This window comes from Leptopilina boulardi, unplaced genomic scaffold (assembly GCF_019393585.1).
Source record: "Leptopilina boulardi isolate dan_hultmark-lab unplaced genomic scaffold, ZJU_Lbou_2.1 LbouV2_371, whole genome shotgun sequence".
NCBI classification, from domain to species: domain Eukaryota; kingdom Metazoa; phylum Arthropoda; class Insecta; order Hymenoptera; family Figitidae; genus Leptopilina; species Leptopilina boulardi.
The window spans coordinates 2835897-2863055 of record NW_026137942.1 but is presented as its reverse complement, the minus strand read 5'-3'; the positions used below and the strand labels follow the sequence as shown (position 1 = coordinate 2863055).

The 27159-nt window shown below is 27.4% G+C and overlaps 1 protein-coding gene across 3 annotated transcripts; it reads right to left on the bottom strand.

The window, feature by feature from the left end:
• Positions 1-4974: 4974 nt before the first annotated feature.
• Positions 4975-26630, bottom strand: LOC127287614 (uncharacterized). Of its 3 annotated transcripts, none has more exons than XM_051314636.1 (4): positions 26569-26630; positions 9972-10100; positions 7913-8041; positions 4975-5116 (listed from the first exon to the last, which is right to left on the bottom strand). In XM_051314636.1, exons 2-4 carry the CDS (start codon positions 10098-10100, stop codon positions 4982-4984), a joined length of 393 nt encoding a protein of 130 aa, XP_051170593.1. In that variant the 5' UTR covers positions 26569-26630; the 3' UTR covers positions 4975-4981. The 3 variants fall into 3 exon arrangements, with proteins under 3 accessions (XP_051170593.1, XP_051170595.1, XP_051170594.1); XM_051314638.1 differs by having other exon boundaries at positions 7913-8038; XM_051314637.1 differs by lacking the exon at positions 26569-26630 and adding an exon at positions 17348-18064.
• Between the last annotated feature and the right edge of the window lie 529 nt (positions 26631-27159).

Sequence of the window (27159 nt, the reverse complement as noted above, 5' to 3'; positions counted from 1 at the left end):
TATGAGGATACAGTCGCTACAGATAAAGGAATAAATCCCTGTAAATTTAAGATTGGATATACAGTTTTACTTTTAAACGAACCAAAACGTGGTCCTTTTTCACCAGAGTATACAGGACCATATAAAATTGTACAATTGAGCGAAAACAATAATGCTATTATTAAAAACGAAAAAATTACTCGTACTGTGCATACAAATAAATTGAGGCTGACTCGTCTGCGACCTCCAAGCGAATATGACTCTTCCGAGTAATTTCTATTTTGCAAAAAAAATAATAATAATAATTCTTTTATAACAAAAATTTATATATATATATATTTTTTTTTAACAAGAACTTTAGTTAAATTTGCCGAAAATGCAATGACGAAAGTCTGGTCATATTTTTTGAAATTTGGATCTTTTAGTGCTGGATGCATAGCAGTAGCAATAATTTTTGGATTGATTAAATATGCCGTTAATGTCCTATTTTATGGTTATGCTCTTTATCGAATTTACGGTTTCGGAATAAAATTGATCGCTGCATTTGTAAGTGGCATTGCAAACTTTCTAATTCATTTAGGTACAAATAATATTAAAAGAAAAGAGAAAAAAAGAAACAACGACGAAGAAAATCCTGCACCTTCTACGCCCCCACCTTCACTTCCCTACACGCCTCCCTCTATACTTCCGCCACAATCCCCACCAATTGTCCCACCTAGAAATTTACAAGGTCCCACATATCCAAAACTAAATGTTTAAATATTTAAGAAATGGTTGCCTGGTAGAACCCATGTTTTGCACTATTCAATGGGGGAACATAAATGTCAAGTTTTATATTCAAATTAAAATTCATCTTCGCATTTAGAAATCCAATTGTTTTAATATCGTAATTTTTCCGAATGCAAAATATATCTCTCTCTAAATCTCTCTCTCCCCCCCTCTCTCTCTCTTAACTCTCTATCTCTCTTAACTCTCTATCTCTCTCTCTAAATCTCTCTCTCTAAGTTTTTCTCTTTCTCCCTAAATCTGTACTTCCATAAATCTCACTACGTCGAATAACACCGTCCGACAAAATTCAACTTTATTTTTCACACACGAAAAAATCAATGATTTTCAGAAACTAGGACCAAAAAAAAGATACCCGTGTTTGGCAGTTTTGCTAGATCAGGTCATTTTTTGCTTTTAGGGGTAAAAACAACCCTTAAATGAAAGCTGATAGGAAATCTTGTACAAATTAATAATTTTTTATGAAACCTGGTATCTCGGGGTTTTCCGGGTCGCTGATTACGAATCTGATGTCAGATTTTCAAAATTCAAAATGGCGGATCCAATATGGCGGTCGAAATTTATAAAAATTCACCAATTCATTTGAAAGTTGTTACTTAGGGGTTTTTGGGGTCGCTGATTACGAATATGATGTCAGATTTTCAAAATTCAAAACGATGGATTCAATATGGCGGTCGAAATTTATAAATGTTCATCGAATTCACTTGAAACCTGTTACTTGAAGGTTTTTGGGGTCGCTGATAACGAATATGATGTCAGAATTGAAAATTGAAAATGGCGGATCCAATATGGCGGTCGAAATTTATAAATATTAATTCTTTTTTGTAAAACTTGGTATCTAGGGGTTTTTGGGGTCGCTGAGTACGAATCTGATGTCAGATTTTTAAAATTCAAAATGGCAGATTCAATATGGCGTTTGAAATTTATAAAAGTTCGTCGAATTCACTTGAATCTTGTTACTTGAAGGTTTTTGGGGTTGCTGATTACAAATTTGATGTCGGGTTTTCAAAATTCAAAATGGCGAATCCAATATGGTGGTCGAATCTTAAAATCGTAAAAATAAGCTTCTAAAATTTACACAAACGTAATACAAGAGTTGTTATGAAATGTTTCTATTAATTTTATTTTATTGCATTATATTTGTTTAATAAATTTTGATTATAACCTTTTGAATTTATTAATTCTAATAGAAGCTTAGTTAATAAATATACAAATTTTTAGATTAAAAATCACTTAAAACGAAAATTTTAAAATGTTGGCTTGCAAATTTTAACAAAAAATTGATCGAACATTTAAATTTTCCAAATTATTTTTCAGATTTGTGATCTTCACCTTTATTAGATTTGGCGTTTTTATTATTCTTATCTGACATCACTTTCGTACTTAGAGACGCCGAAAGCCCTTAGATACCAAGTTTTATAAAAAATTAACAATTTTTATAAATTTCAACCGACATATTGAGTCTGCCATATTGAATTTTAAAAATCTGACTTCAGATTCGTACTCAGCGACCCCAAAAATCCCTAGATACCAAGTTTTACAAAAAATAATTAATATTTATAAATTTCGACTGCCATATTGGATCCACCATTTTGAATTTTGAAAATCTGACATCATATTCGTAATCAGCGACCCCAAAAACCCCTAAGTAACAACTTTCAAATGAATTGGTGAATTTTTATACATTTCGACCGCCATATTGGATCCACCATTTTGAATTTTGAAAATCTGACATCATATTCGTAATCAGCGACCCCAAAAACCCCTAAGTAACAACTTTCAAATGAATTGGTGAATTTTTATACATTTCGACCGCCATATTGGATCCGCCATTTTGAATTTTGAAAATCTGACATCAGATTCGTAATCAGCGACCCGGAAAACCCCGAGATACCATGTTTCATAAAAAATTATTAATTTGTACAAGATTTCCTATCAGCTTTCATTTAAGGGTTGTTTTTACCCCTAAAAGCAAAAAATGACCTGATCTAGCAAAACTGCCAAACACGGGTATCTTTTTTTTGGTCCTAGTTTCTGAAAATCATTGATTTTTTCGTGTGTGAAAAATCGTGTCGGACGGTGTAATAATATAAATTATGTTAACCTAGTACAAGTAAATAAAAAAAGTGGTTTAACAAGAGAAATCTACACTTAATTATTATTAGAAATCATAAAAAGGTTATTAGAAAACTCTATATATATTTTATGTTACTATAAATGGTCTAAAATACTAGACCCATAAAAATGGATCTACAATATTGAGATCGACACGTCCTTATGTTTCAAAGATATAAAAAATAATAAGTGTAACAAAAGAAATCTACATTTAATTGTAATTAGAATTATTATAAACATTATTATAAAACTTCATATATATATTATGCGTTACTATAAGTGGTCTACAATACCAGATCTATAAAAATAGATCTACAATATTGAGATATACATGTATTTACATTTCCGAATCAAGAATGAATCAAGTAAAGAAAGATGTCAATGAATTTGGAACATAAATTTTGTCGTTATAAAATAAAATTTACTTGCGTTTGTAAAAATTATTGACGCTTGAAAAACCATAAAAGTTTCTTTTTCTTTTCGCAAAACCTTAGTTCACTTGTGAAGCCGGTTTTGCTCTAATCAATGGGGGTGTAACGTCCCTCATAAAATTTTTTCAAAATATATTTTAATTTAAATAAAATAATGTATTTAAAATAAACAAATATGATTTATTATAAAAGAAATTTGCTTAAATTCAAACAAATGTAAAAAGAAGCTTTGAAAGGAAATATAATAAGACTCTCGGAGATAACGTCGGCTAAGAATGTATTTTAAGAATGACTCTGAACAAAAGAATATTAAATCTAAAAAAAAAACACAATAAATTAATACTTCATCTGTAATTGTTGCTTTCATATTTATTTCTACGAATATTAAAATAAATAATAACTAATAACAGGATAAATGTTCAAAAATAAAAGAATTAATTTTTTTTTCGAGTTTTAACAATAAACTTCTAAATTAAATTAGTTATTACCTTTATTAATATATATAATTTACTAAAAATATATAATATTGATTATCGGCAAGTGATTGTCTTATTAAATTAGAAATAAATTAAAGAAAAGAATTTGAATGTATAAGTAAGAAACCAGAAAAGAAATAAAAAGCAAAACATTATATCTGAGGAACGGCCTTCCGCATTCTCCGCAGGGACATCGAGCGATATTTGATACTTACTATAGCGTCTGACATCGACAAGTGTACAAAGAAATAAAGATTAAGAAATGTTGAGTGCGAGATTCAAAATCAAATTGCATATTCATTTAAACAAATTTATATACTTGCTGAAAATAAATTATTTAACTATTTTGAACCTATTAAATAACAAATTGTTCAAAAACTATAATAAGATTATAGATTATGATAATGAACACAAAATACTAATAAATAAATTTGTTTAACTGTGATGTTGAATTAAAATATAAGGAATTTGAAAATGATATACTGTGAACGGCGTTATCGTAGTTTCCCATGTTGCCAACTTCTGAAACGAAATCCTACCTTTGAAATAATAATGACAAAACGCTGAGTCCAAAAGAAGTAAAATCTCACATTTAAAAGATTTTCGGTTGTAAATTTATTTTCTTTCAGAATAAAATTTTATACAAATGTAATCGAATAATACCGACAAATGACAATAATCAATTAAAAAAAAAACCTATTATTACTACCATTAATTTTGTTTAAAGGAAATTATTACAAATACATATCATGAATTTTATGAATTCCAAAATTGGTGAATAACAATCTTGTTTTTTGAACAGTAGAAATGTTAAGGGATGAAAACAAATTAGTAAAGAAAGAGTATAAACTTTAAAATTGTAATATTCGAAATAGGAATAAAATTGTTCCAACTACTTCAGAAGTCGCATGTAACATTATTCCGTGAGGAGATAAGGAATGGAGATGATAAACACGTGCACGTGCACCCAAGTACAAAATAAATTATGTCCACGTTTTTAAAAGAAATAGAAATAATATTTTAAAATTTGACAGAGAAAATTGATTATTAATAATTAATGTATTTTAAATTTGAATTTCCAATACAAATTAATTATATATATATATATATATATATATATATATATATGTATATATATAAAATTTTTAATATTGACTTTTCAAACTGAATATTAAAAACTTGTGCATAAATTTTCTAACTTACATTAAGTAATTCATCTTGTGCCATTGCAAGTGTCTGATTATCATGATGAGTATCATCTGCATTTTTTGATGGTGCCAATTGCATATTTCCGCGTTCAATGCCTTCAGTATTACAGTTACTTTTTGTCTGCATCGAAAACACAGTATTCTAGCATTACGAACAATACACCATTTTGAAGATTATGAGAAAATTTAATAGACGCTAAAACTAATTTCTTAATTTATTAGAAAAGTAATTTTCTTAAATGGAGAATACACGAAAGAAATAAGTTCATTAAATTGTAGTTGACAGATTTTTTACGTTTGGATAGAACAATAATATTTTTGTTAATTATTGTTTAATTGTTTTGTTAATTATTTTCTTTAATAAAGAATTGCAGTTCTAAAAACTATAGGATATTAGAAAAAAATTTGTTTTTATAAGTTCACCTGATGAATATTTTAGAAATGATATAAAACTTCAAAAATTACGCAAGGTGAATTTTCGCTATTTTTAAAATGTTAGAATACATTACTTTGCTTCATAAATAACTATATATATATATGTGACGCTCCACGAGAAAAGGGACCTATCGCGACAAAAAATTAATTTTAGTTTTATATGCGAATCGATAGTATTTGAGTTGCTCTTTCATATAGAAATGTCAAAAATAATGTTTTTCTAATTACTTTTTTTGTAATAAAGCTTTAAACATGACCCTGTCAATCGCGTTCCAGCACGGACTACGGAAACCATCCCCACCACCACTACACTAGTATACTTGTTGTATCCGTGAGACGTAGGAACGATGTAGTAGTAAGGTAGTGGGGCTGATTTTCGCTGGCGCGTCTCAGCCAATCAGAACGTTCGACTTTAAACGCCTTTCCTGTATAATTCTGTTTTGTCGCGATAGGTCCCTTTTCTCGTGGAGCGTCACACACATATATATATATACATAGTTATTTATAAAGCAAAGTAATGTATTCTAACGTTTTAAAAGTAGCAAAAATTCACCTTGCGTAATTTTTAAAGTTTTATATCATTTCTGAAATATTTATCAGGTGAACTTATAAAAACAAATTTTTTTCTATATAATAAAAATATTATATTTATATATTATATATCATTACTATATTATAAAAAGATATCGCCGCCGATTCAAGAATGAACGCTAGGGGAGAACTTCGACGCTACGCGGGAGCTCACAGTACTCGCCTACCGTTCAACTCACGAAGTATTCAGACTCGCGTACCGTTCAGAATTTGTCTCAAATGAACACTAGGCGAGAACTTCGACACTACGCGGGAACTCGCTGTACTCGCCTACCGTTCAACTCACGAAGTATTCAGACTCGCGTACCGTTCAGAATTTGTCTCAAATGAACATTAGGCGAGAACTTCGACGCTACGCGGGAGCTCACAGTACTCGCCTACCGTTCAACTCACGAAGTATTCAGACTCGCGTACCGATCAGAATTTGTCTCAAATGAACACTAGGCGAGAATTTCGACACTACGCGGGAACTCTCTGTACTCGCCTACCATTCAGCACGCAAAGCATACATATTCGCGTAACGTATGCCTCAAATAATAAACCTGAAATAATAACAGCCTCAAATTTACGTCAAAGGTGATAGGCATGGAGGCGAACATAACCTCAAAATTTTGTCAAATTCATAGAAAAAAATACTGACATAACCTCAAAATTAGGGTCATCTTAGATATAAATAAATTTTTTTAAAAGAATTTGGCAAAAATTAATCTTTCAAAACTTATTCCGTTCCTAATTAACTTTTTAATTGCAAAATAGATGAAAATTTAGTTTACGGATGCAGGTTAAAATATAGTTTATGTTCATATTAAAATATAAATAAATTTTTGCTGTTCAAATGTAAAAACTTTTGATTAAAAATAAATTTAATCAAAATAATATTTAATATTTTTAGTGAATTTATATTATAAAAATATATCGTCGCCGCCGCTGATTTAAGAATGAACGCTAGGCGAGAACTTCGACGCTACGCGGGAGCTTACAATACTCGCCTACCGTTCAACTCGCGTAACGTTCAGAATCTTCAAACATAACCTAAGTTTTTAACCTAAGTTTTGAAAAAACCTGAGTGTTTTCAAAATATTTCAAAATATAAAAAGAAAAAAAGTAAAAACTTTTTTTAAACAATTGTTAAAAATTAAAAATTTTTCTTAAAGAATTTGGCTAAAAACCAATCTTTAAAAATACGTTAAAACTTATTACGTTACTAATTACATTATTTTTTAATTTCAGAATAAATAAAAATGAAGTTTACAGATGAGAATTAAAATATACAGGTCTATATAATTAAATATAATTTTAAATAATAAATATTATTATTTATAGGGGGTTGGCGCGCGAAGCGCGCAGGGGGGCGAAGCCCCTCTAGTTTTTATATATTTATATTATTATATTATATATTTATTTTATATATATATATATATATATGAACGACCGCATGAAAAGGGACCATTTTGGCTCTATTGGATTTATCTATATAGCCAAAATCCTTGCTAAATTTAGAAAATTTTGAGAGGTCTTACGACCCTTTAGGTGCAAAAATGGCCTAGGTACAGATTTTCAAAGTTCGGAATGTCAAAAACCTCATTTCGCGAAAAACGAAATCACAGATTGTAATGTGAACATCTCGTGTTCTTCTGAAAAGTTATTCAGATGACAATTATTTTATGTCCAGGACATGCATAAGATGAAAAAACAATAGGTCTTAAAAATCCCCCCCCCCTCCTTTTCGAAAATAAAAAGGTTCCGACGAAGTTGTCCCTTTTCTATATAATAAAATAAATATAATATTAATATAATATTTATTTATAATAATTATATGAATATAATTTTTAATAAATATTGACTTTTCAAAATGAATATTAAGAACTTATGCATAAATTTTCTAACTCACATTAAGTATTTCATCTTGTGCCATTGCGAGTGTCTGATTATCATGATGAGTATCATCTGCATTTTTTGATGGTGCCGATTGCATCTCTTCGCGTTCAATGCCTTCAGTATTAGAATTACTTTCTGCCTGCTTCGAAAACGTAATATTCTAGCATTACGAACAATACGGCATTTTGAAGATTATGAGAAACTTTAATAGACGCTAAAACTAATTTCTTAATTTATTAGAAAAGTAATTTTCTTAAATGGAGAATACACGATAAAATTAAATAGTAGTTGACAGATTTTTTACTTTTGGATGGAACAATAATATTTTCGTTATTTTACAAAATATTGAAAGATAATTAAAAGCCTTCTCGTTACTTGATAGAATGAGTAGTTTCGTGAAATTGTACAGTGTTAAAATAACGTATCATGTGTTACGCAATGGACAAATAAGCCTATAATTCAAAAACTAATAACGATTGTCATAAAATTGAGTAAATCTAAATTTAACCTGAAATGAGGTAAAATCAGTCTTATATATAGAATAATTGTTAAACAAGCATTGAGCAGATTCATGTTTTGAAAAACTAACGAAATCATTGTAAAAAAATAAAGACGTCATTTTTGAAACATAATGTTAAAATAAAAAGTTTAAGTAAGCTATTATTTTTAAAAAACGTACAAAAACTATTTTCTGACAATTTTCTATTCAAAACATAAAAGAATAACTTTTACAACTTTAAACATAAGGCTGATTTTATTTCAATTCATACAGGCTGAATTGGTTGAAAGTTCTAAACCATGTTTAACACTTTTTTTTCCCTGTTCTTTAGGACAAATAAAGAGACACCTATTTTTTTGTTCTGCAAAAAAAAAGTTTATTAATGAGTTACGAGCATTTGAAAATTTTAGACAAAAAATTATTTTTCAGCAAAGCGACTGATAAATTTTTTTTTCAAAAATCAATATTTTTCAATTCTGTTTCTTGTTTCTAGTAGAGTCTTTGTAGCTATTTTTTTGCAAACTGGATAATTAAAAAAATTATTAAAAATTAACAAAATTACGGCTGTTCAGGGAGGAGAGGGGGGGGGGTGGAGCAATTTGCTACGACAAGAGGAAAAAATGACGCTAATGATAGACTGCTACAGGGGGGAGGGGAGGTTACAATTCCCAAAAAATTGGGATATGTAATTTATGGACGGCACCAATACATTCTGTTTTTTGATTGTAGTATACAGTTTTTGATACTCCTTTTTTACAAATTTAAAAATTCTAAAAACTTTAAGAATTAACGAAATGGCGGCCATTTTTGCAAAATCAAAGAACTCGATTCTCTCAAAAAAATCATTTTTTCTTTTCTTGAAAATTTTCTGCTGTTACTAGTTCAAGAAAATTGACAAAACCTAAATGTTGATTTTAATTTTGTTAATTTTCAATATTTCCCTTATTTTTCAAGTATGAAAAGAAAAAGCTATAAAAAGACTACTAGAAACAAGGAACAGAATTGAAAAATATTGATTTTTGAAAAAATTAGAATGTTTTTGAGAAAAATTTGTCAGCCGTTTTGCTCTAAAATCACTTTTTGCCCAATATTTTTCAAGTGCTTGTAACTCAGCAAAAATTATTTTTCGCATAACAAATAAATACATGTCTTTTTATTTGTCTAAAGAACAAGAAAAAAATGTCAAACATGATTTCGAATTTTTAACTATTCAGCCTGCATCCCCCACAGCACCGAAACTTTCTTAAAAATTTCCTACAGATTTACTTGAAATTTTCGAAATATTTAATTGTAATTTTTATTAAACTTGTGTAAAGATTTAAATGTCCCACTTAAATCTTTACACAAGTTTAATAAACATTGCAATTAAATATTTCAAAAATTTCAAGTAAATCTGTAGGAAATTTTCAGGAAAGTTTCGGTGCTGTGGGGGATGAATTGAAATAGAATCATCCATAATTTTATTTTTAAGTGTTATGAAGTCCATTAATGTGGATTTTTTAAAAAATATAATTCTAATAATTATTTTTCATACCTATTGAATATTCAAAACTCAAAGATTTTTCTTACTCACATTGCTTGGTCCAGCTTGCCCCGTATTAATCTTGTAATTTACATCATAAGTCGTATTTTTAAATCTACTTGGCATTTTTGGATTTCTTTTCGGTCGTTTATTAACATGTTCAATAGTATCACTTTCCATCTGTAACGATATGTATAGCAAATGTTAAGAAGAGGAACATTATTGTTTAAGAACATACGGTGAATTTAAATAAGTACATGCTAAGAATATATTTGTTTAAATGAAAAATTTATAATACCCTTAAACAAAGAATGTATTCGATAAAGTGCCCATTAAATATTGCTTTGAAAATTCCCTTTTTTCATAAAATAAAACTTAAAACGTATAGAACGCAAAAAAAATTTTTGTTGTATTTTTTTCCTGAAATCTAACGAAATTACGAAAATAATGACAACTGATAGAAGATTTTTTGTCAATTTTCTGTAATATACAAAAAAATGTGAATTTTGCAAGCTATTCTTAATTTTTTAATTTATCGGAAAATATTTAATAAAGTGAAGTACTTACCGTAAGTTCTAAAAAGTTTTAAATATTAAAGAAATATAAATGACATAAACTGGAAGTAACTTTCAAGCACAACTGCTTAATAAGCGTGTACATTTACGAATTGAAATTCCACTATTTATTTATTGAGATTAACATAAATCAATTATAAATGTTTTTAATTGATTAGATGTACTTAAATTGTCAGTCGAATTTAATTATTTTGTTCTAATGTATACGACGTTACTTCATCTTGATACACAAAAGATTTTACAAGATCGTAAAAGATCTCATGAGACGGTTCATTATTATATTATGAATAATTGAAAACGAACTGTTACAGAAAAATAAATTTCTTTCATAATTTACAGTGAAAGCATTTTCTACAATTCACGTAATTTATAATAATGTTAAAACAAAAAAATAACTTAAGGAGATTACAAAGCTTATTACCTACAAGACTATCACTAACACCACTTTCACCCAAGCCGTGAAAATAATATTATAGACACTGTACATCGTCAATATTCGGAAAAGTCTTACTGCCAAACAATACAATGAGACTGATTTCTAGTCAATCAAATGATCATGAGAATTTTTGATAATCTCATCAATTTTAATGAAAATGTCGGAATATGTTCTCTTATATGTACAGAATAATACCCTATAAAACGATTTTCAAAATTTTCATAATATTTTGAGTTACCTCTAATTAAAAATTAGTATCCTCTTTCAAAACGTTCACCCTTTCCTCCCATAAAAACTGTTTGAAAATTATATAATTTGTTTACATTTAGTTTGAAATATAACTTTCTAAATGAATCCAAAATATACCTACTTATCAGAATTTGTTTATATCAAATTATCCCTTATGAATTAGAAAAACAATAAATATTATAATTTTTTATTCATTTTACATTCAAAGTTTATGTAAATTTATTTAAGAAATAAGGTCATAAAAAATCGGACAAGTGCAAGATGGACTCGCACTGAAGCCGAGGGTTCCTGCTTACTCGTAATGAATTTATTTTTTATTTCGCGCTTTTTGCAAAAAACCATATAAAGATAAATTCTAATCATTTTTTTTATTTCGAAAATTTTTTTTTTCTATAAGGTAAACGTACACAATTACGGCCTAGTACGTTATTACGTGCTATTTCTTTATACTAATTGAAATAAGAAATTGATAAAATGTTTCAACAAGTGAAAAATTGCAACACAAACTTTGCTATTTATTAGATCAATATTCTGTGTTTTAATTACATCTATTTTGTTTATGTATTGAAAATAAAAGTTTTTGTCAGTCAGTCGACGACTGAGCTTTGTGCAATACAATATACTGTAAGTGACAGCTAGGACTGAAGGTGATCTTCGTAAGGATATTAAAAGTGAAGTGTGTTTATTTTTTAATTTATTTTTTAATTTGTTGATTAATTATGATCTATTTAAATTATATTTTCTATTGCTGAATTATTTTTAAAAGTTTTCTTTATATAAAAATACTTTTTTAAATAGACGGAATTATGTTCGCTCTTCTCACACGAAGTACATTATTCCGTTTGAAACACGTAAATAGGGAATTACATTGTTTTATATTATACTTATTTTAATGAATCTAATAAGAATATTAAATGTGTTTACATTTTTTAACAAAAAATGAAATTATAAATAAACAAATGAGGTAATTGCGTACTAGTATTTTATTAACCATATTTGAAATATTTTATTAGAAATTATATGAACGGAATTAGGTTCAAAACATTTTATACATACATTCATTATTCCGTGCTATACGCCGTATTTAAGTTTAAGTAAAATGGAAAAAGAGTTTGTTCACAATTCTTTAATTTTAAACTTATTAATTATCATTTCAAGAGGCAAATTTTTAAAAGTATCGTTTTTTATAAGAATTATTAGGTATTGTCACGAAAATAATTCAAGCAAAATGTGAAAAAATATCAATTAAAAATTAATCAAATGAGTGGGACAAACTGGCGCTGGCTTGATAGAGACGATATCCTCATCTACGATGCTCAAGATGTTTTAAAAAAACTGAATCCTCTAGTATTGTTTGATGACCGTAAAGTATATATGTTTAATGATTTATAATATTATTTCAAAACAAGTTAATGAACAAAGCGAGTAACCAAAGAAGAAAAATAATGACTGAATATTACAAAAATTATCATTTGAATAAACATTATTTTATTTGACATCTGTGTAAAAAATTCCCTTTTAAACACAATCTTAAACTAATTTTAAGATTATGTTATTAATATTCTTATAAGAATAATTATTATCAAACAAATTGATATTTTATATATAAGTATGTGTGAAAACCTGGAATATGCCGCAATTATGGACAAGTTGGAACGGAATTAGTTACATGACAAAATTTTTAGAACGGAATTACATACAATTGAAAGGATTTAAAAAATATTAAAAAATAATATAAATTTAATTTTTGAACAGATATATAAAATGAAAAATTGAAAATGATTGATTAATTTTTACAATACAATTGTTTTCTTAAATTTTAAGTTACTTGATAAAATAAGAAAAATAAAATTCTCAGGAAGGGCCTTAACATGCCGTAATTGTGTACATTTACCTTACTTTTCCTGTAATCTACACGTGAAAATACACACATATGCAAATTTTCAGCTCTCTAGATCAAGAATTTTGAGCGTCAGGGGGTGGGGTACACCTGATATTTGAAGAATTGTTAAAAATTTCGAGTTTTTCCCAAAAATCGCTATAAGGATCAAATTTAATCAAGTTGGTTATATTTTTTTTGTAATCTACACGAAAAAATACATAATTATACACAACTACAGTCCTCTTGATAAAAAATTGTGAGCTCTAGGCGGGGTAAACTTATTTTTTAGTATTCACAAGAGCTTCTGAGTTTCTCGCAAAAAACGCTATAAAAATCAACTCTAATCACTTTCGCTATTATTTTCCTGTACTCTACTCATAAAAATACATAAGTATGTCAATTTTCAGCTTTCTGAAATCTTTTATAAATTTATTTTGAATTTTCTAACATCAAAAGTAATTTGGGTTTGTTAAATGGGAATAATAATTTCTTAAGCATTGTCTCACGTTGCTAATTGTTTACTGAATAGTTTGCTTTAAAAATTAAATGTTCATTGATATTTTTAAGTGTTTTTGATATTTTTAATAATTTTTATTTTGTCAACCCAGCTTCTTGGTTTAGTTTTTGCAAATATTTGGAAATTACACAAAAATAAACACTTATCCAATAGCTGACAATTTTTACTTGCATATAAAAAAAAAATAAATAAAATTACTGAAAAAGGGGAAAAAAAGAGAAAATATCTGCTTTTAGAAGGAAAAGAGGATTTTTTTTATTGAACGGGAGAAAAAAGGGGAAAAAGTGAAAAAGGGGACGAAGTGTGATCCCTGAAATTTATGTACATTTATATTTATTTATTTATATTTATGAATTTCTTTTTCATCTATTCGAAAAGAAATGTAAATAAATTTTTAAATTAATGTAAAGAAGTGTTACTCGACTCCTAAATCAAACAAACGATGCTTTACCCCATATGTGTTCTTAGGTTTTTGTTATAAAGAGAATTTTTTTTAAATATATCAATTGGCTTTGAGTTTCTCAAAGTTCTCAGAATTTTGATTTTTAACAGATGAAATTATAATAATATAAATCTAAATCTAAAATATATATCTAAATCTAAATATAAAGAATAAATGTAATTATATATATTTTTTAATAAATCCAGTTAATACGTGAGAATAATACATTTTTTCAATTAGTTTTGTATAATACTTTGTCAGAAGAACAACGCCGGATCCGTATTGCGAGCGACCCGCCACGCAGCACGAGACGTTATATTTTTTTCCGTAAAGCCATTGCTGTCCCACTCTCAAGAATTATTCTTGACATTCTAAGCAATAAATTAAAAAAATTTTTTGAAATCAAAAAGGCAGTTTTTGTTTTACATGAGTTCAAAAAATTTTCTGAATTTTTTTAGGGCAAAAAAAAATTTTTTTTACCGAACTGTTTTTTTTATTGAAATTCTATCTTATGAGTAATTTTAAAAAAATTTATCGTAATTGAATAGAAGGAAAAAAATTGCATAGTTTTTTTAAAAAATGTGTTCAAAATTTCGAATTAGAGATAACTCAAAATATTTAAAAAAAAATTTTTAAACCGTTTTATGGGGTCTTATTCTGTACATATAAGAGAACATATTTCGAGAGTTTCATTAAAATTGGTGAGATTATCCAAAATTCCTATGATCATTTTCCATGGAAATGCTCATTAGTTTAGTTTATACAATTATTTAATTAGAAATGAAAATTTAATAGATTTTTAAATTTACTTATCTTATGATTTTTTAAAAATACATTCTCGTTCCAATGATTTTTTTTAATTATTCAATTTAAACGAATGATGGCTTATTCTTTTCAAGAAAAGATTTTCTTCAACTTCACCGTTCGAATGTATGAAAAAATTTAATTATTTTACAAATAATGTAAATTGTTTACAAAAAAATTTAATTCTTTGCACACAATTTTTGTAAACAGTGTACATTATTTGTAAAGTAATTCACTTTTTTTATAAATTTGAAAGGTGAAGTTAAAAAGAATCCTTTTCTGAATAAGAATAAGCCATCATTCATTTAAATAATTTTCAAAAATATCTCTCGAGCGGGAATGTATTAAAAAAATTATAAGAGTGGTAAATTTAAAAATCTGTTAAATTTTCATTTCTAATTAAATAAATGTTATCTAAATAATGTAAACTCCTCTAGCGACAAAGAATATTAAAAAATTGATTCAGGAAATAAAAAGAAAGTATTAATAAGTTAAAAGTTTATCAAAGCTTTGAAAAAGCTCTGACCCATTTTTTGTACAAAAGAAATTCCTTAAAAATTTATTTTTTAATTCAAAGAAAGAAAAAGTATATTCATGCTTAAATCTTTTTATTTCACCTGTTTATCTTGATTAAAATGTATAGTAACAGAAATAGCACAATAGCCAAATAAAATTTCCGTTACCTAACAAGTCATTTAATTAAAGTTCACAGTGGTAAATAAAAGCGTGCACAAGAAGAATGAGGAATTCCAAGTGCAAGAAGTTATTAGAATCCAGGAAAATAAAATATATGGGGGAAAATTCCTGAAGTGGACGAGTATTAAAAAAAGTTTTTGGTTCGGGTTGTAATTATTACAAATTTTAGTACCATGGGTAAGTACTTCACCCACCAAATATTATCAAGTTTCATCAACAACTGAAGAAGGGGGAAGGGGTTGAATTTTTTGGTCAAACGTTAACAGTCAATTGTTTGAATAATTGTAACTTTTATATACCAAGCTGAAAAAAATTTTGGTATATATGTTTTCAAAAAGTTTTTTCCTTCTCTTTCAAATAGTGTAAAAAAATTTCGGAATTTTCAAAATTTAACCTTTTTCTCAAAATCAAAAATATTTTTGACTGTATCTCAAAAACGGCCCTTTTTAAAAATTCTTTTTTCTTTTTTAATAAATCTTAAAATATGTACTTTCAGTACAAAAATTTTGAGAATATCGTTTTTTTTTGTTTTCGAGATATTAATTAATTAATTAACAAAAATTTATAAAAATTAAAATATTTTATAAAAAAATGCAGTTGGGGTAATTCCAAAATTAGCAGTTTGAAGCTTATCAAATTCCGCGTCCAAGGAGCTCTATATGAAGTATTTTGAAATAGTAGATATCGAGTAATTAATTAATTAATTTTTATTAATAATTATTTTTTCGAAATCTAATAATCCAAAATACTTTATATAGGGCTCCTTGGATGCGGAATTTGATAAGCTTTCAGCTACTAATTTCAGAATTATCCTAACTTCATTTGTTTATAAAATATTTAAATTTTAATAAATTTTTGTTAATTAATTAATTAATATCTCGAAACAAAAAACGATATTTTCAAAATTTTTGTACTGAAAGTACATATTTTAAGCTTTATTAAAAAAATAATAAAATTTCTCTAACTTAATGTTACAAGAATATAAAATTTACAATTAAATATTACTTTGTATAGTTAATATTACATTTGTAATAAAACAAATAAGATAGTGAAAAATAAATATGATTAAAAGAGAAAAAACCATTTAATAGTTAAAATGCAAACAATTAGCAATGTTTCTTTTTCAAAAGAAGACACAAATAAAAAAATGAAACATTAAGGAAATGAGTAGCAGTTTTACTAAAGCTAACAGTAAAACGGCATTTTAGATAAAAGAATCATTTCTAACCACATGACCATAGAGTGAAATAGTCTTCACTTTTCCAAGACAAATACAGAAAAATTATAAAAGTAAATATAACTAAACGAAATAAAATAAACAATACAACTAACATTATAAATTATGTTATTGTGTTTTGGATTTAATTTGACCCAAAAAAGAAAATATTTAGCCAATTTTAAGATTGGCTAGAAATAAAAAAATTAGTAATAAGTTTTTTCGCCGCCCTTGCACGAATTCAGGACTATCTTTTCACGATGAAAAAGCTAATACCTATATGAGCTATTATGAATCTTGAAATTTAACTATATTAATGCCCAACTGTGCTCATTTCCGAATTAATTAAATAAAACAAAAGAGAATAATTGAAAAACTGGAATTAACACACAGACAAAAATTTTTTCAATTATTATACGAAATGTAAAACAATGATATAGAGCTTCAAGCAAACTCATGCAACGTAAACGAACATATGTGTGATCGCGTCTGAGAAAAAGGTGCTTACGACCAAAAAAAATAAGTCTTTGAAATTTGCAGTTGTAAGAAAGAAATAGAAATACGAGTTAAAAGAAAGTAAAATGCACTAAAGAAAATGTAATCAACTTACTGTTCAGTCGAATAATCTTCAAACAATTTTGATTGCAATTTAAGCAGACAAGGGCCAAAATAGCGTAAATGAAAATGACTGGCAAGCCAAACGACCAAAACGTTTCTTCTTCCGAGTAGAGGAACAATTTAGAGTGGGAGGCTATGGCCACACGCGCGGCACGTGCCGTAAAAAGCTTATATGTATTAGAAAACACACTCGCAGCTATCGATCGCAGGTTTACATGCAATGGGCCTGTCGCTGTGTGAGTATCGTACTCCCCACCACTGGCTCTCACACAGTCCTCGCGACTATGAGCACGTCTAGTCTTGTAGAATCGCTGGAGCGCGTTCAACCTGATGCACACATTTAGTCCCACACACGTAAAGTTTCTCCCCACTCTGTTCTCTTTGACGGGAACTGGGCTTCGAAAATTATCTTGCCAGTCGCGAATGACTTTACTAATAATATCTTTAGCGGATCAGTAACCCATCTTTTACAGGACTCGACTGATAGTGTTTTTGATGATAAATGTTTATGCTAACTTAGATTTTGCGAATTTTTTCAACTTCTTTTTATTAAACGCAACATTTTCGAATTTTTCTTTAGTGTAAAATCTGCATATAAGATGTGTCAAAACTCATTTCTCCATTTTTTCATACTAAACACACTTAGATAGAAATTTCTCTTTTTCTAGTACATATATTTTACCTATGAAGAATAAAAATAACTGAATTTTAAAACAGTCAAGTATGAATTAATGAAAGTTCTTTGTTTTTATGAATTAAATTATTTTTTTATAAATATATTAAATAATTTTTAATTTAATTAAATAAATTTATATCAAATATTAATATATTAAATAAATAAACAGAAAAGAACTAACGAATTAAGTTAAGAACTGATTTACAGCACAGATTTCGCCTTTTTAACATTTAAAAAAAAAATTTTATCACCTAAATCCCCTATTTCGCTAAATTTTCACCTAATTGTGAATTTTTCATCTCATTTATATTTTTGAAGTCAGAGCTGCAATATATCAAAATTTTTATCTATTGAAAATTCAATTACTTTAAATTTTAATCACGAAAAAATTCAAATCTAAATTTTTTATTAATTAAAAATTCAATTAAACCAAATTCCAATCAATGAAATTTTTAATTAAACGAAATTATAATAAATTAAAAATTAAATTATTCCATATTTTAGATAATTAAAAATTAAATTATTCCATATTCTGTTAATTTAAAAATGCAATTATTTTGAAATTTAACCATTTAAAAATTTAATAATTCTAAAGTTTCAAATTTTTAATAATCAAATTTTTAATTGGTTGGAATGTGTAGTCATTGAATTTGTAATAGTTTTGATTTAGGGTAATTGAATTTCTATTTCGCTAAAAGTCGTAATAATTAAATTTTAATCAATCAATAGTTTTGAAAATTTATTTTTGAGTTAGACTAGTTTTCAAACAGTTTTAAATTCAAACATTGAGCATTTTTTCAACTTAAAAATTATTTTAATCATTTGACTTAATAATTTTCTAAAAATTAAACGTAAATGCGTTTTTGATTTTGAATAATCATTCAATACGTCATAACAAAGCCACACAAACTAAAAAAAAAATTTTGTCCGACGAACTAGATTAGTCATTTTGTACGTATTTTGGGTCGCTGAATCCTAATCCGGGGTCGGAATTTAAAAGTTGGCTCTTATTTTTTAGATAAATTCAAAAAACTGCTCAAAAGGCATAATAAAATCAGAAAGTGAAATCCGAATCCAAAGTCAGAATTTTTAGATTCGCTCAAATTTTTGAGATAATTGAAAAAAACTCAAAATCAGTATTTTGGAATTATCATCAACATTTGAACCAATCAGGCAATTTTGACTACGAATTAGCGGGAAAAAATACATAGAAATACACTATCCCAGTGTTTCGACAAAAAAAATATCTTTGCACCTAATTCAGAGTTTTGATCAATTTTTTGCGATTATCTCAAAGAAAATTTGGTTTTGCCGAAACATTACAATAGTTTATTTCCATGTATTACCCAAAATACGTACAGAATGACTAGTCTAGTTTACCGGACAATTTTTTTTATTTTGTGGGGCTGTGTAATAATTGCTTTTATCCAATTAGTCGATTCACCTTACTATAAGGCTAATTCTCTTTAATAAAGAATTTAAGTTATAAAAACTGTAGGATATTAGAAAAACAATTTGTTTTTATAAGTTCACCTAATGAATATTTTAGAAATGATTTAGAGCTGGTTGTTCGATGATTTTCAAACAACCTGATATTATTATATAATCATACAGGGTTGCCACAGGTTTGGAAAACCGGGAAAAGTCGGAGAAATTCAAAAGTACTTGGAAAACCGTAAAAAGTAAAGGGAAATGATGAAAAAACCGGGAATTTTTTGCGACTTTAGCAGAATTTATTTTTAAAACAAAAAAAAGAGTATTGGGAATAATCGATATATATTTTTTCGATCAAATTATACGTTATTTTTCAAATATACTTTTATTTTTCATGACGTATATGGGTGATTTCACATCATATTTCAGTTCACATTTTATATTCGGGCAAAAGTATTTTTTTTCATTCCTTGGAGACAAGAAAGGTATACATATTTTAAAAACTTTTTTTGGAAGCCAAATTTCCGAGTTATGAATTTTCGAAATTTTGAATTTTTAAAAGTAGAACTATTTACAATGACCTATAACTCGAAAATTATTGATTTTCGAAATTTTTCATCAAGAGAAAAAAAGTTTGGTTTTTCTTCAATTTTCAAATAAAATTAACAAAAATTTTTTTTTGTTTTGAATTTTTATTTAAAAAATCACATTTTTTTAACAAATTACTTTTATTTCAATTTGGATATTTTTTCAATTTTTTTTGCTTTATTTTTTAACTGGGATATATAAGAACAGTTTTGATATAGTTTTAGAAAGGGCCTGATAAAACTTCCTGTTTATATAATAGGTTATAATTATAATAATTAAATATAATAAAAATTAAAATAATACAAAATGGATCAAAAAGTATTTGAAAAAATAGAAAAAAATTATTTTAGTTTATTCATATTTTTCGGTTATCACTGAATTTTTTAAGTTATTTCGGATAGAAATGCGTTTAATTTTGATCATGTAATTTTTTTTTCTTTTATTTAAAATTCATTTTACATGAAAAAATCCGGTTTTTAGACTATTCTGTCACTTGAAGCTCTAAAACTTTTTAAATTCTGCTTAAATTTAAAAAAATCCTAGAGAAAAAAGTAGTTTCCCTTGACCTAAACTATAAGACTGCGTAGCTGAAAAAATTAAATTTTGAAAAAAGTGAATTCTTGAAAAAGTTGTCGTTTTTTTAATTTTTGTCGAAAATGGCTGGCGCTAACGAACTTAACCTGTATTTTCATACTATCTTTGAGTGTGCCAAGTTGCAAGTCGAACCGATTTGATTTTCAAAAGTTATTGTGTCAACAACATTTTGTCTACAGACAGACAACCAGACCTACACTTTTTCCGAACCATGATTTTTCGACCAGGGCACCTTAAAACGTGAAGATTTGATGGAATTAGCAAAAGTCAATTTTCGCACACAACTAATACCTTCTCATGTGATAAGAATGTAATAAATATAAGTATAAATAATTTTATCCTTCTTCTCTTTTGTAGAACAGAAACTTTTTTTTCACTAAAACTCTTCATTTTCCTCAAAGAAGAGCAAATTAAAATACATTTTGATTAAAAAAAATGAAAAAAAGACGCAAAAATTTTTTTTGTTATAAAATAATTATTTAAACAAAAAGTTTTATCAGTCTAGGACTATATGTAAACTGTTCTTATTATTGCCAGCTAAAAAATAAGGCAAAAAAAATTGAAAAACATCCAAATTGAAAGAATAAAAAATTATGATTTTTAAAATGAAAATTCAAAAAAAAACTTTTTTGTTAATTTTATTTGAAAGTCGAAGAAAAGCCAAACTCTTTTTCTCTTGATGACATTTTTCTAAAATCAATAATTTTCGAATTGTAGGTCATTGAAAATAGGTCTACTTTCAAAAAATCATAACTCGACAATTTGGCCACCAAAAATAAATAAATAAATATGTATACCTTTTTTCTCTTCAAGGAACAAAAAAAATATCTTTGCCCGAATTTAAAATGTGAACTGAAATCTGACTTGAAATCACCCATTTTCTTTTTTTTAAACAATGGGAAAAAAGTTTTTCTTTTTTTCTGATAAAATTATTATTTTTAAAAATAAAATTTCGATAAATTTTGTCTTTATTTTCTATAATACAGACTATTTATTTTACTTATAATGTTTGTAAAGCTTAAATGTTCTACATCTGTCTTTTTTTATCTGGAATTTAATATTCTTCTGATCAGGGAAAAAGTCAAATTTTTACCTGGAAAACCGGGAAAAGTCGGGGAATTTCAAATTCAAAATACTGTAGCAACCCTCTCAAATATTATTTAAGTATGATTTTAAATTTTACAAGGCAAAATATGTTTTAGTTGTTTTTAAATAATTTATTTAAAGAGTCAATAGATTGCAAGGTTAGAAATTTTTTACCATAAAAAATTTAAAAAATTTTAAAGTTTATTAAAATATTCTTAATTATATACCAAGATTGTACCTCAATTGATAATATGTGAGTTTCAAGCGATTCGATAAAAAATTGTGGGTTCCAGGTCTCGCTAATTAAGATAAAACAAAACTTTTTTTATAAAAATTGAATATTTTAAAATTTCTTAAGTAGTTGCAATATCCGTAATTATATATCGAGATTATATCCCAATTGAAATTATTTGTAAGTTTCAAGCGAATTGGTTAAATATTATAAGCTCTAGGTGTTGCTAAGTATAAATAAATCATTAATTTTTCGGTTTTTTTAAGGTAATTTTTATAATTTGTGACGCGTCGCCAAGAAAGGGACCTAAGCGTCCAAGAATTGTAGGTTAAGTTTGTGTCAGTTTCATATTGATTAAATCTTTTTTTTTAATTGTGTAACAGTAAAAGCAGTTTTTAATAAATATTTTCGATATAATGAAGAGATAAACATTAATGGTTAATATTGAAAATTGATCCACTTTGTACATTTTCTTTTCAATTATGGCAAACATAACCTGAAACTCCTGGACGCTTAGGTCCCTTTCTTGGCGACGCGTCACATTTCTCAAAAATCTTATACTTTTTTCACCAGATGTTTTTTCTTTAACATTTTTTACCCGTATAAAAGCTTTGAACATAATCGGTAAAGAATCTTTTGAGATATCCAATTTCGCTCAAAAAATGCCGATATTTTGCAAAAATAGTTTAGCGGTTTTTTTATTATCACTTGACGTCGATTCTTTACCACGAACCTTGATGTTTTTCGTTTGTGATACTTAGTTTTTTCTTCAACAACTTTTTAAAGAATTAAAACTTATTGTTTTTAAATAAATTGTTAAATACATTATGATAGATATTATGAAAATTAAAAGAAAATATTTTGTGATTGATAACGGGATTATACGAGATTTTTAATAATTTCCTAAATGTCAACTCTTTTGCACAATAATCTTTGGGTCATTTCATTATATTTCGCCTAAAGTCGTTGCGGACTATTTTTGAAAAAAATTAATACTTTCAGAAATGATTCTATATGAAAAAATGCGAATCTTGCGGGAATACATAAGTTACTAATTAATAAAGACACTTCTCTTAACTTTGCGGTGGAAAACGTTTGACTTTAGGAGATAATCTTTTTTAATAATTGTACGTTTATTTTTTGGTTAATACATGTAATTTTTCAAAGTTGAAGTAGTAGAGCAACTTCAGCTTGAACAAATTTTTATGTATTAACCAAAAAACAAACGTATAATTTTTAAATAAGATTATATCCTAAACTCAAAGTTCTCCATCGCAAAAGTTAGAAAAGTGTCTTTATTAAGTAAAAACTTAAATATCCCCTCTAGATTCCCATTTCTTCGTTTTGCACCAAAAAAGTTATAAGCGATTGAAAATCAGAAAAATCAACAAAGTGCCCATTTTCAACGCAAACTTTTTTTCAAAAATACTTTATATTCCGTAAGTTACTATTTAATATAACAATTCCACTTCTCCGTAATTAATTGATAAAAATCGCAAAATCAGGTTCTTTGACAGACCAATTTTGAAACCATATTTTATCTATTATTTTCGTATTTTTGGTACTTAAATCATTAAAAAATAATTACCCAGGTGCGAATTTTTGGTCGGCCCAAAGTTGGGCCAACTATACCTATGGTTGGCCCTCCTTCGCATGCCAAAGGTTCGGCCAACTATGAAATGATAACGGTCCGCCAACCATTGGCGACATAGGTTGGCCCGACAACTGACGCCAACGTTGGTCCAACTTGAAATGCGTATGTTGTGCCAACCGTAATTTTCAAAGATTGGCCCAACAACTAATGCCAACGTTGGTCCAACTTAAAATACTTAAGATGTGCCAACCATCACTTTCAAAGGTTGGCCCAACAACTGATCCCAAAGTTGGCCCAACTTAAAAAAAAAAGCTGAAAATTAATTACAAACGTGAATTAATTATTAATTACACAATTAACACATTATTATTGTGAAGAACATTACATAAACCTTAAACTATTATTATTAAACGCAATTGTCGACATACATTTTAGAAAATATTTGACGCTCGCTGGGATCGAACCCTGACCTAACGCACCGCAGACTAATACGCTAACCACTAGACTATATGCTCGCATGTGAAAATAAATGAAAAATGATTTCATAAGTTGCGACCCAGTAAAAATATTTTTACTTTCTTAATAATTCATTAAGAGTCTTAAACGGGTGATAGAAGCCACAAAATAATAAAATACTGGAATTAGAAACAACTTTTATTTTATTACTGAATATGTTTAATATATATATATATATATATATATATTTCCAACTATTTGTCATGTAGTTTTTTCATCCGTCGGACCAACCATGTTCCAGAGTTTGGCCAACCAGATCTTAAAAGTCTTTCAAACTATTTTTCCCAGAGTTTTGCCAACCTTCGGACCAACCATGGCCCAGAGTTTGGCCAACCAAAGCTTTTAAGTCTTTTAAACTACGTTTTTTGGAGTTTTGCCAACCTTCGGGCCAACCATGGCCCAGAGTTTGACCAACCAAAGCTTTTAAGTCTTTTAAACTACGTTTTTCGGAGTTTTGCCAACCTTCGGGCCAACCATGGCCCAGAGTTTGACCAACCAAAGCTTTTAAGTCTTTTAAACTACATTTCCCGAGGTTTTGCCAGCCAGTGGGCCAACCATGGTCCAGAGTTTTGCCAACCAAAACTTATAGGTCTTTTAAACTACATTTCCCGGGGTTTTGCCAACCAGTGGGCCAACCATGGCCCAGAGTTTTGCCAACCAAAACTTATAGGTCTTTTAAACTACGTTCCCCGGAGTTTTGCCAACCAGTGGGCCAACCATGGCCCAGAGTTTTGCCAACCAAAACTTATAGGTTTTTTAAACTACATTTTTCGGAGTTTTGCCAACCTTCGGGCCAACCATGGCCCAGAGTTTGGCCAACCAAAGCTTTTAGGTCTTTTAAACTATGTTTGCTGGAGTTTTGCCAACGGTTGGCCCAACTCTGGGTTAAGGTTGGCCCGATGGTTGGCTAAACTTTGCAGCCCAAAGTTGGCATACAAAGTTGGCCCAACCATGGGTTCATGTAATCACCAAAGTTGGCCCAACTTTGGCGGACCAAACTTTGCATGCCAAAGTTAGGCCAACCTTGGGCCAACCATCAAACTCTGGCGGCCAACCTAAATTCGCACGTGGGTAATTGATTGATTCTGAACAAGAACCAATAATTCTTTTTACGCTTTTAATAATTTTTCTGTATTTTTAAAAATGTCAAATATAATCATTATATATATATATATATATATATATATATATATAATAAATAATATAATTTAAATAATATAATAATAAAAATAAAAATTTCAACATAATTCTTTTTATTTCGTTGCTTAGACAGCATACAGAATCATTTAATGAAATGACCTCTTTATTCTGATATTTCAAATTTCTTTAGAAAATTTCAATTTCTGTTTTTCTGTATTTTGCAAAAAAATTGACACTAGAACGATAACATGACTTACTCTGAAAAAATATACTGCAATACAATAATATTTCATTTTATTTTATTTTGTAAGTAAAATGAGAAAATTCAAAAAGTCGTGAAAGTCTGAAAACAATTCCTAATTTCCCAAAATTATTATTATTAATTAATTATTAAATTAGAAAAAAATTAACTAAGAGAAAATATTTAGTCTATTTTATAAATAAACAAATTTTGCAGAAACTTTAAGTTTCTGTAACTGTCAAAACAATTATTTTTCGTCATCTGACTTGTACGAAACTTTTGTAAAGGACGTTCAAAATAAAACAAAATTGTTGAAAAATTTTTGCTTTTTATTTCAAAATTTTAACGAAGCGTTGAGGAAGAAAGTAGTGTTGTTGGAAAAATTTCCCCGATTGACGGTATGTCAATCCAATTTAGTGACAGCTAGAACAGAATGCATAATCATAAATGACAATATTATTTATAATGTTGACATGATCATTTTTATAAAATTATTTAACAAATTTTTAATTGTCTATAGTATTATAAAGTTTTTATTTTACACCTGATTTTCTAGAGTAAATAATAATAATAATAATAATAATAATAATAATAGTAATAATAATTGAAAAATATAATTGCGAAATAAGTACAATAAAATGTAATTTTGTAATATAAAATACAAAATAAATTCATGTTCAAAATACATGTCACTAAAATATATTTTAGCCAGGACTGGATTGTCGGTTAAAAATTAAAATAAATTAGTGTACAATTTTACAATATAATGAATAATATATATGTAATATTTAATAATGCGTATAGTTAAATGTATAAATTCGAATAGCAAATTTTTAATGAATGTTTTGAAATTATCTGCAATAACTAAAATACAAGAGTTTGTTTATTTGAAATTAAAAATATATAAGCATTTAATTGAATTATATTTATTATTTAATTAATTTTATTCTTTAATTGTTTTTATAATAATATGTATTACATGTTTTAGAATTAATTGTATATTTCTTTTGAAAATAAACAGGGCACAAAATATTACTCTTTTATAAAATGATAATAATTTAACTTTCGGAAAATTATGATTGGAATAAATAATTAAGAGCAAATTTACTTACAAGTTGTTGTTGTCGTCCTGTCACTCGCTTGTATATTATCTGCTACTAGTCCATTCACAAAAACTGTGGAGACATCTCGTTTTAAACACAGCAATTATCTACAGATATTATAAGTCACCGCTCTTACCATCAACGGCGGAAGGTAACCGCTACTGCTATTTAGCAAATTTGTTATCGACAATTCCTTCTGTCATTACACTAATCACGTTTTTAATTATTTTTACATTATTAACAGTGTAAATTGACTTTTTTATTGTGCCAGCAATTGCAGTATATTATAAGCTTTTAAATGTACAATCATTAAAATATCAGTTCATTAGTTTTTTACTTCATTTTATTAAATTCCCCAAGGAAATTTATTCAACAGCCAACTGCACACTTTTTATTTACATTTATTTCGTTAGATAAATACAATTATCTGACAATTATTGCACATGAAAATGTTCATTAGCGTTCCCTCTTTCGAAATCTATAATTAAATGTGTTCATTTATATTATTTTTACAGTTTTATTATCGAGTCTGTGAGAGTCTGCGAAAAGTCTGCGAGTTAACAAACTTTACACCGAACGCCATTCGCTAGGGATTATCTT

Excerpts from the sequence above, each read along its gene's own strand:
- LOC127287614 (XM_051314636.1), bottom strand. The coding sequence starts at position 10,100 with ATGGAAAGTGATACTATTGAACATGTTAATAAACGACCGAAAAGAAAT. Across the intron at positions 8,042-9,971 it reads GGCAAGCTGGACCAAGCAAT|CAGGCAGAAAGTAATTCTAA; the intron begins GTGAGTAAGAAA and ends ACGTTTTCGAAG. Across the intron at positions 5,117-7,912 it reads CACAAGATGAAATACTTAAT|ACAAAAAGTAACTGTAATAC; the intron begins GTGAGTTAGAAA and ends TTTTCGATGCAG.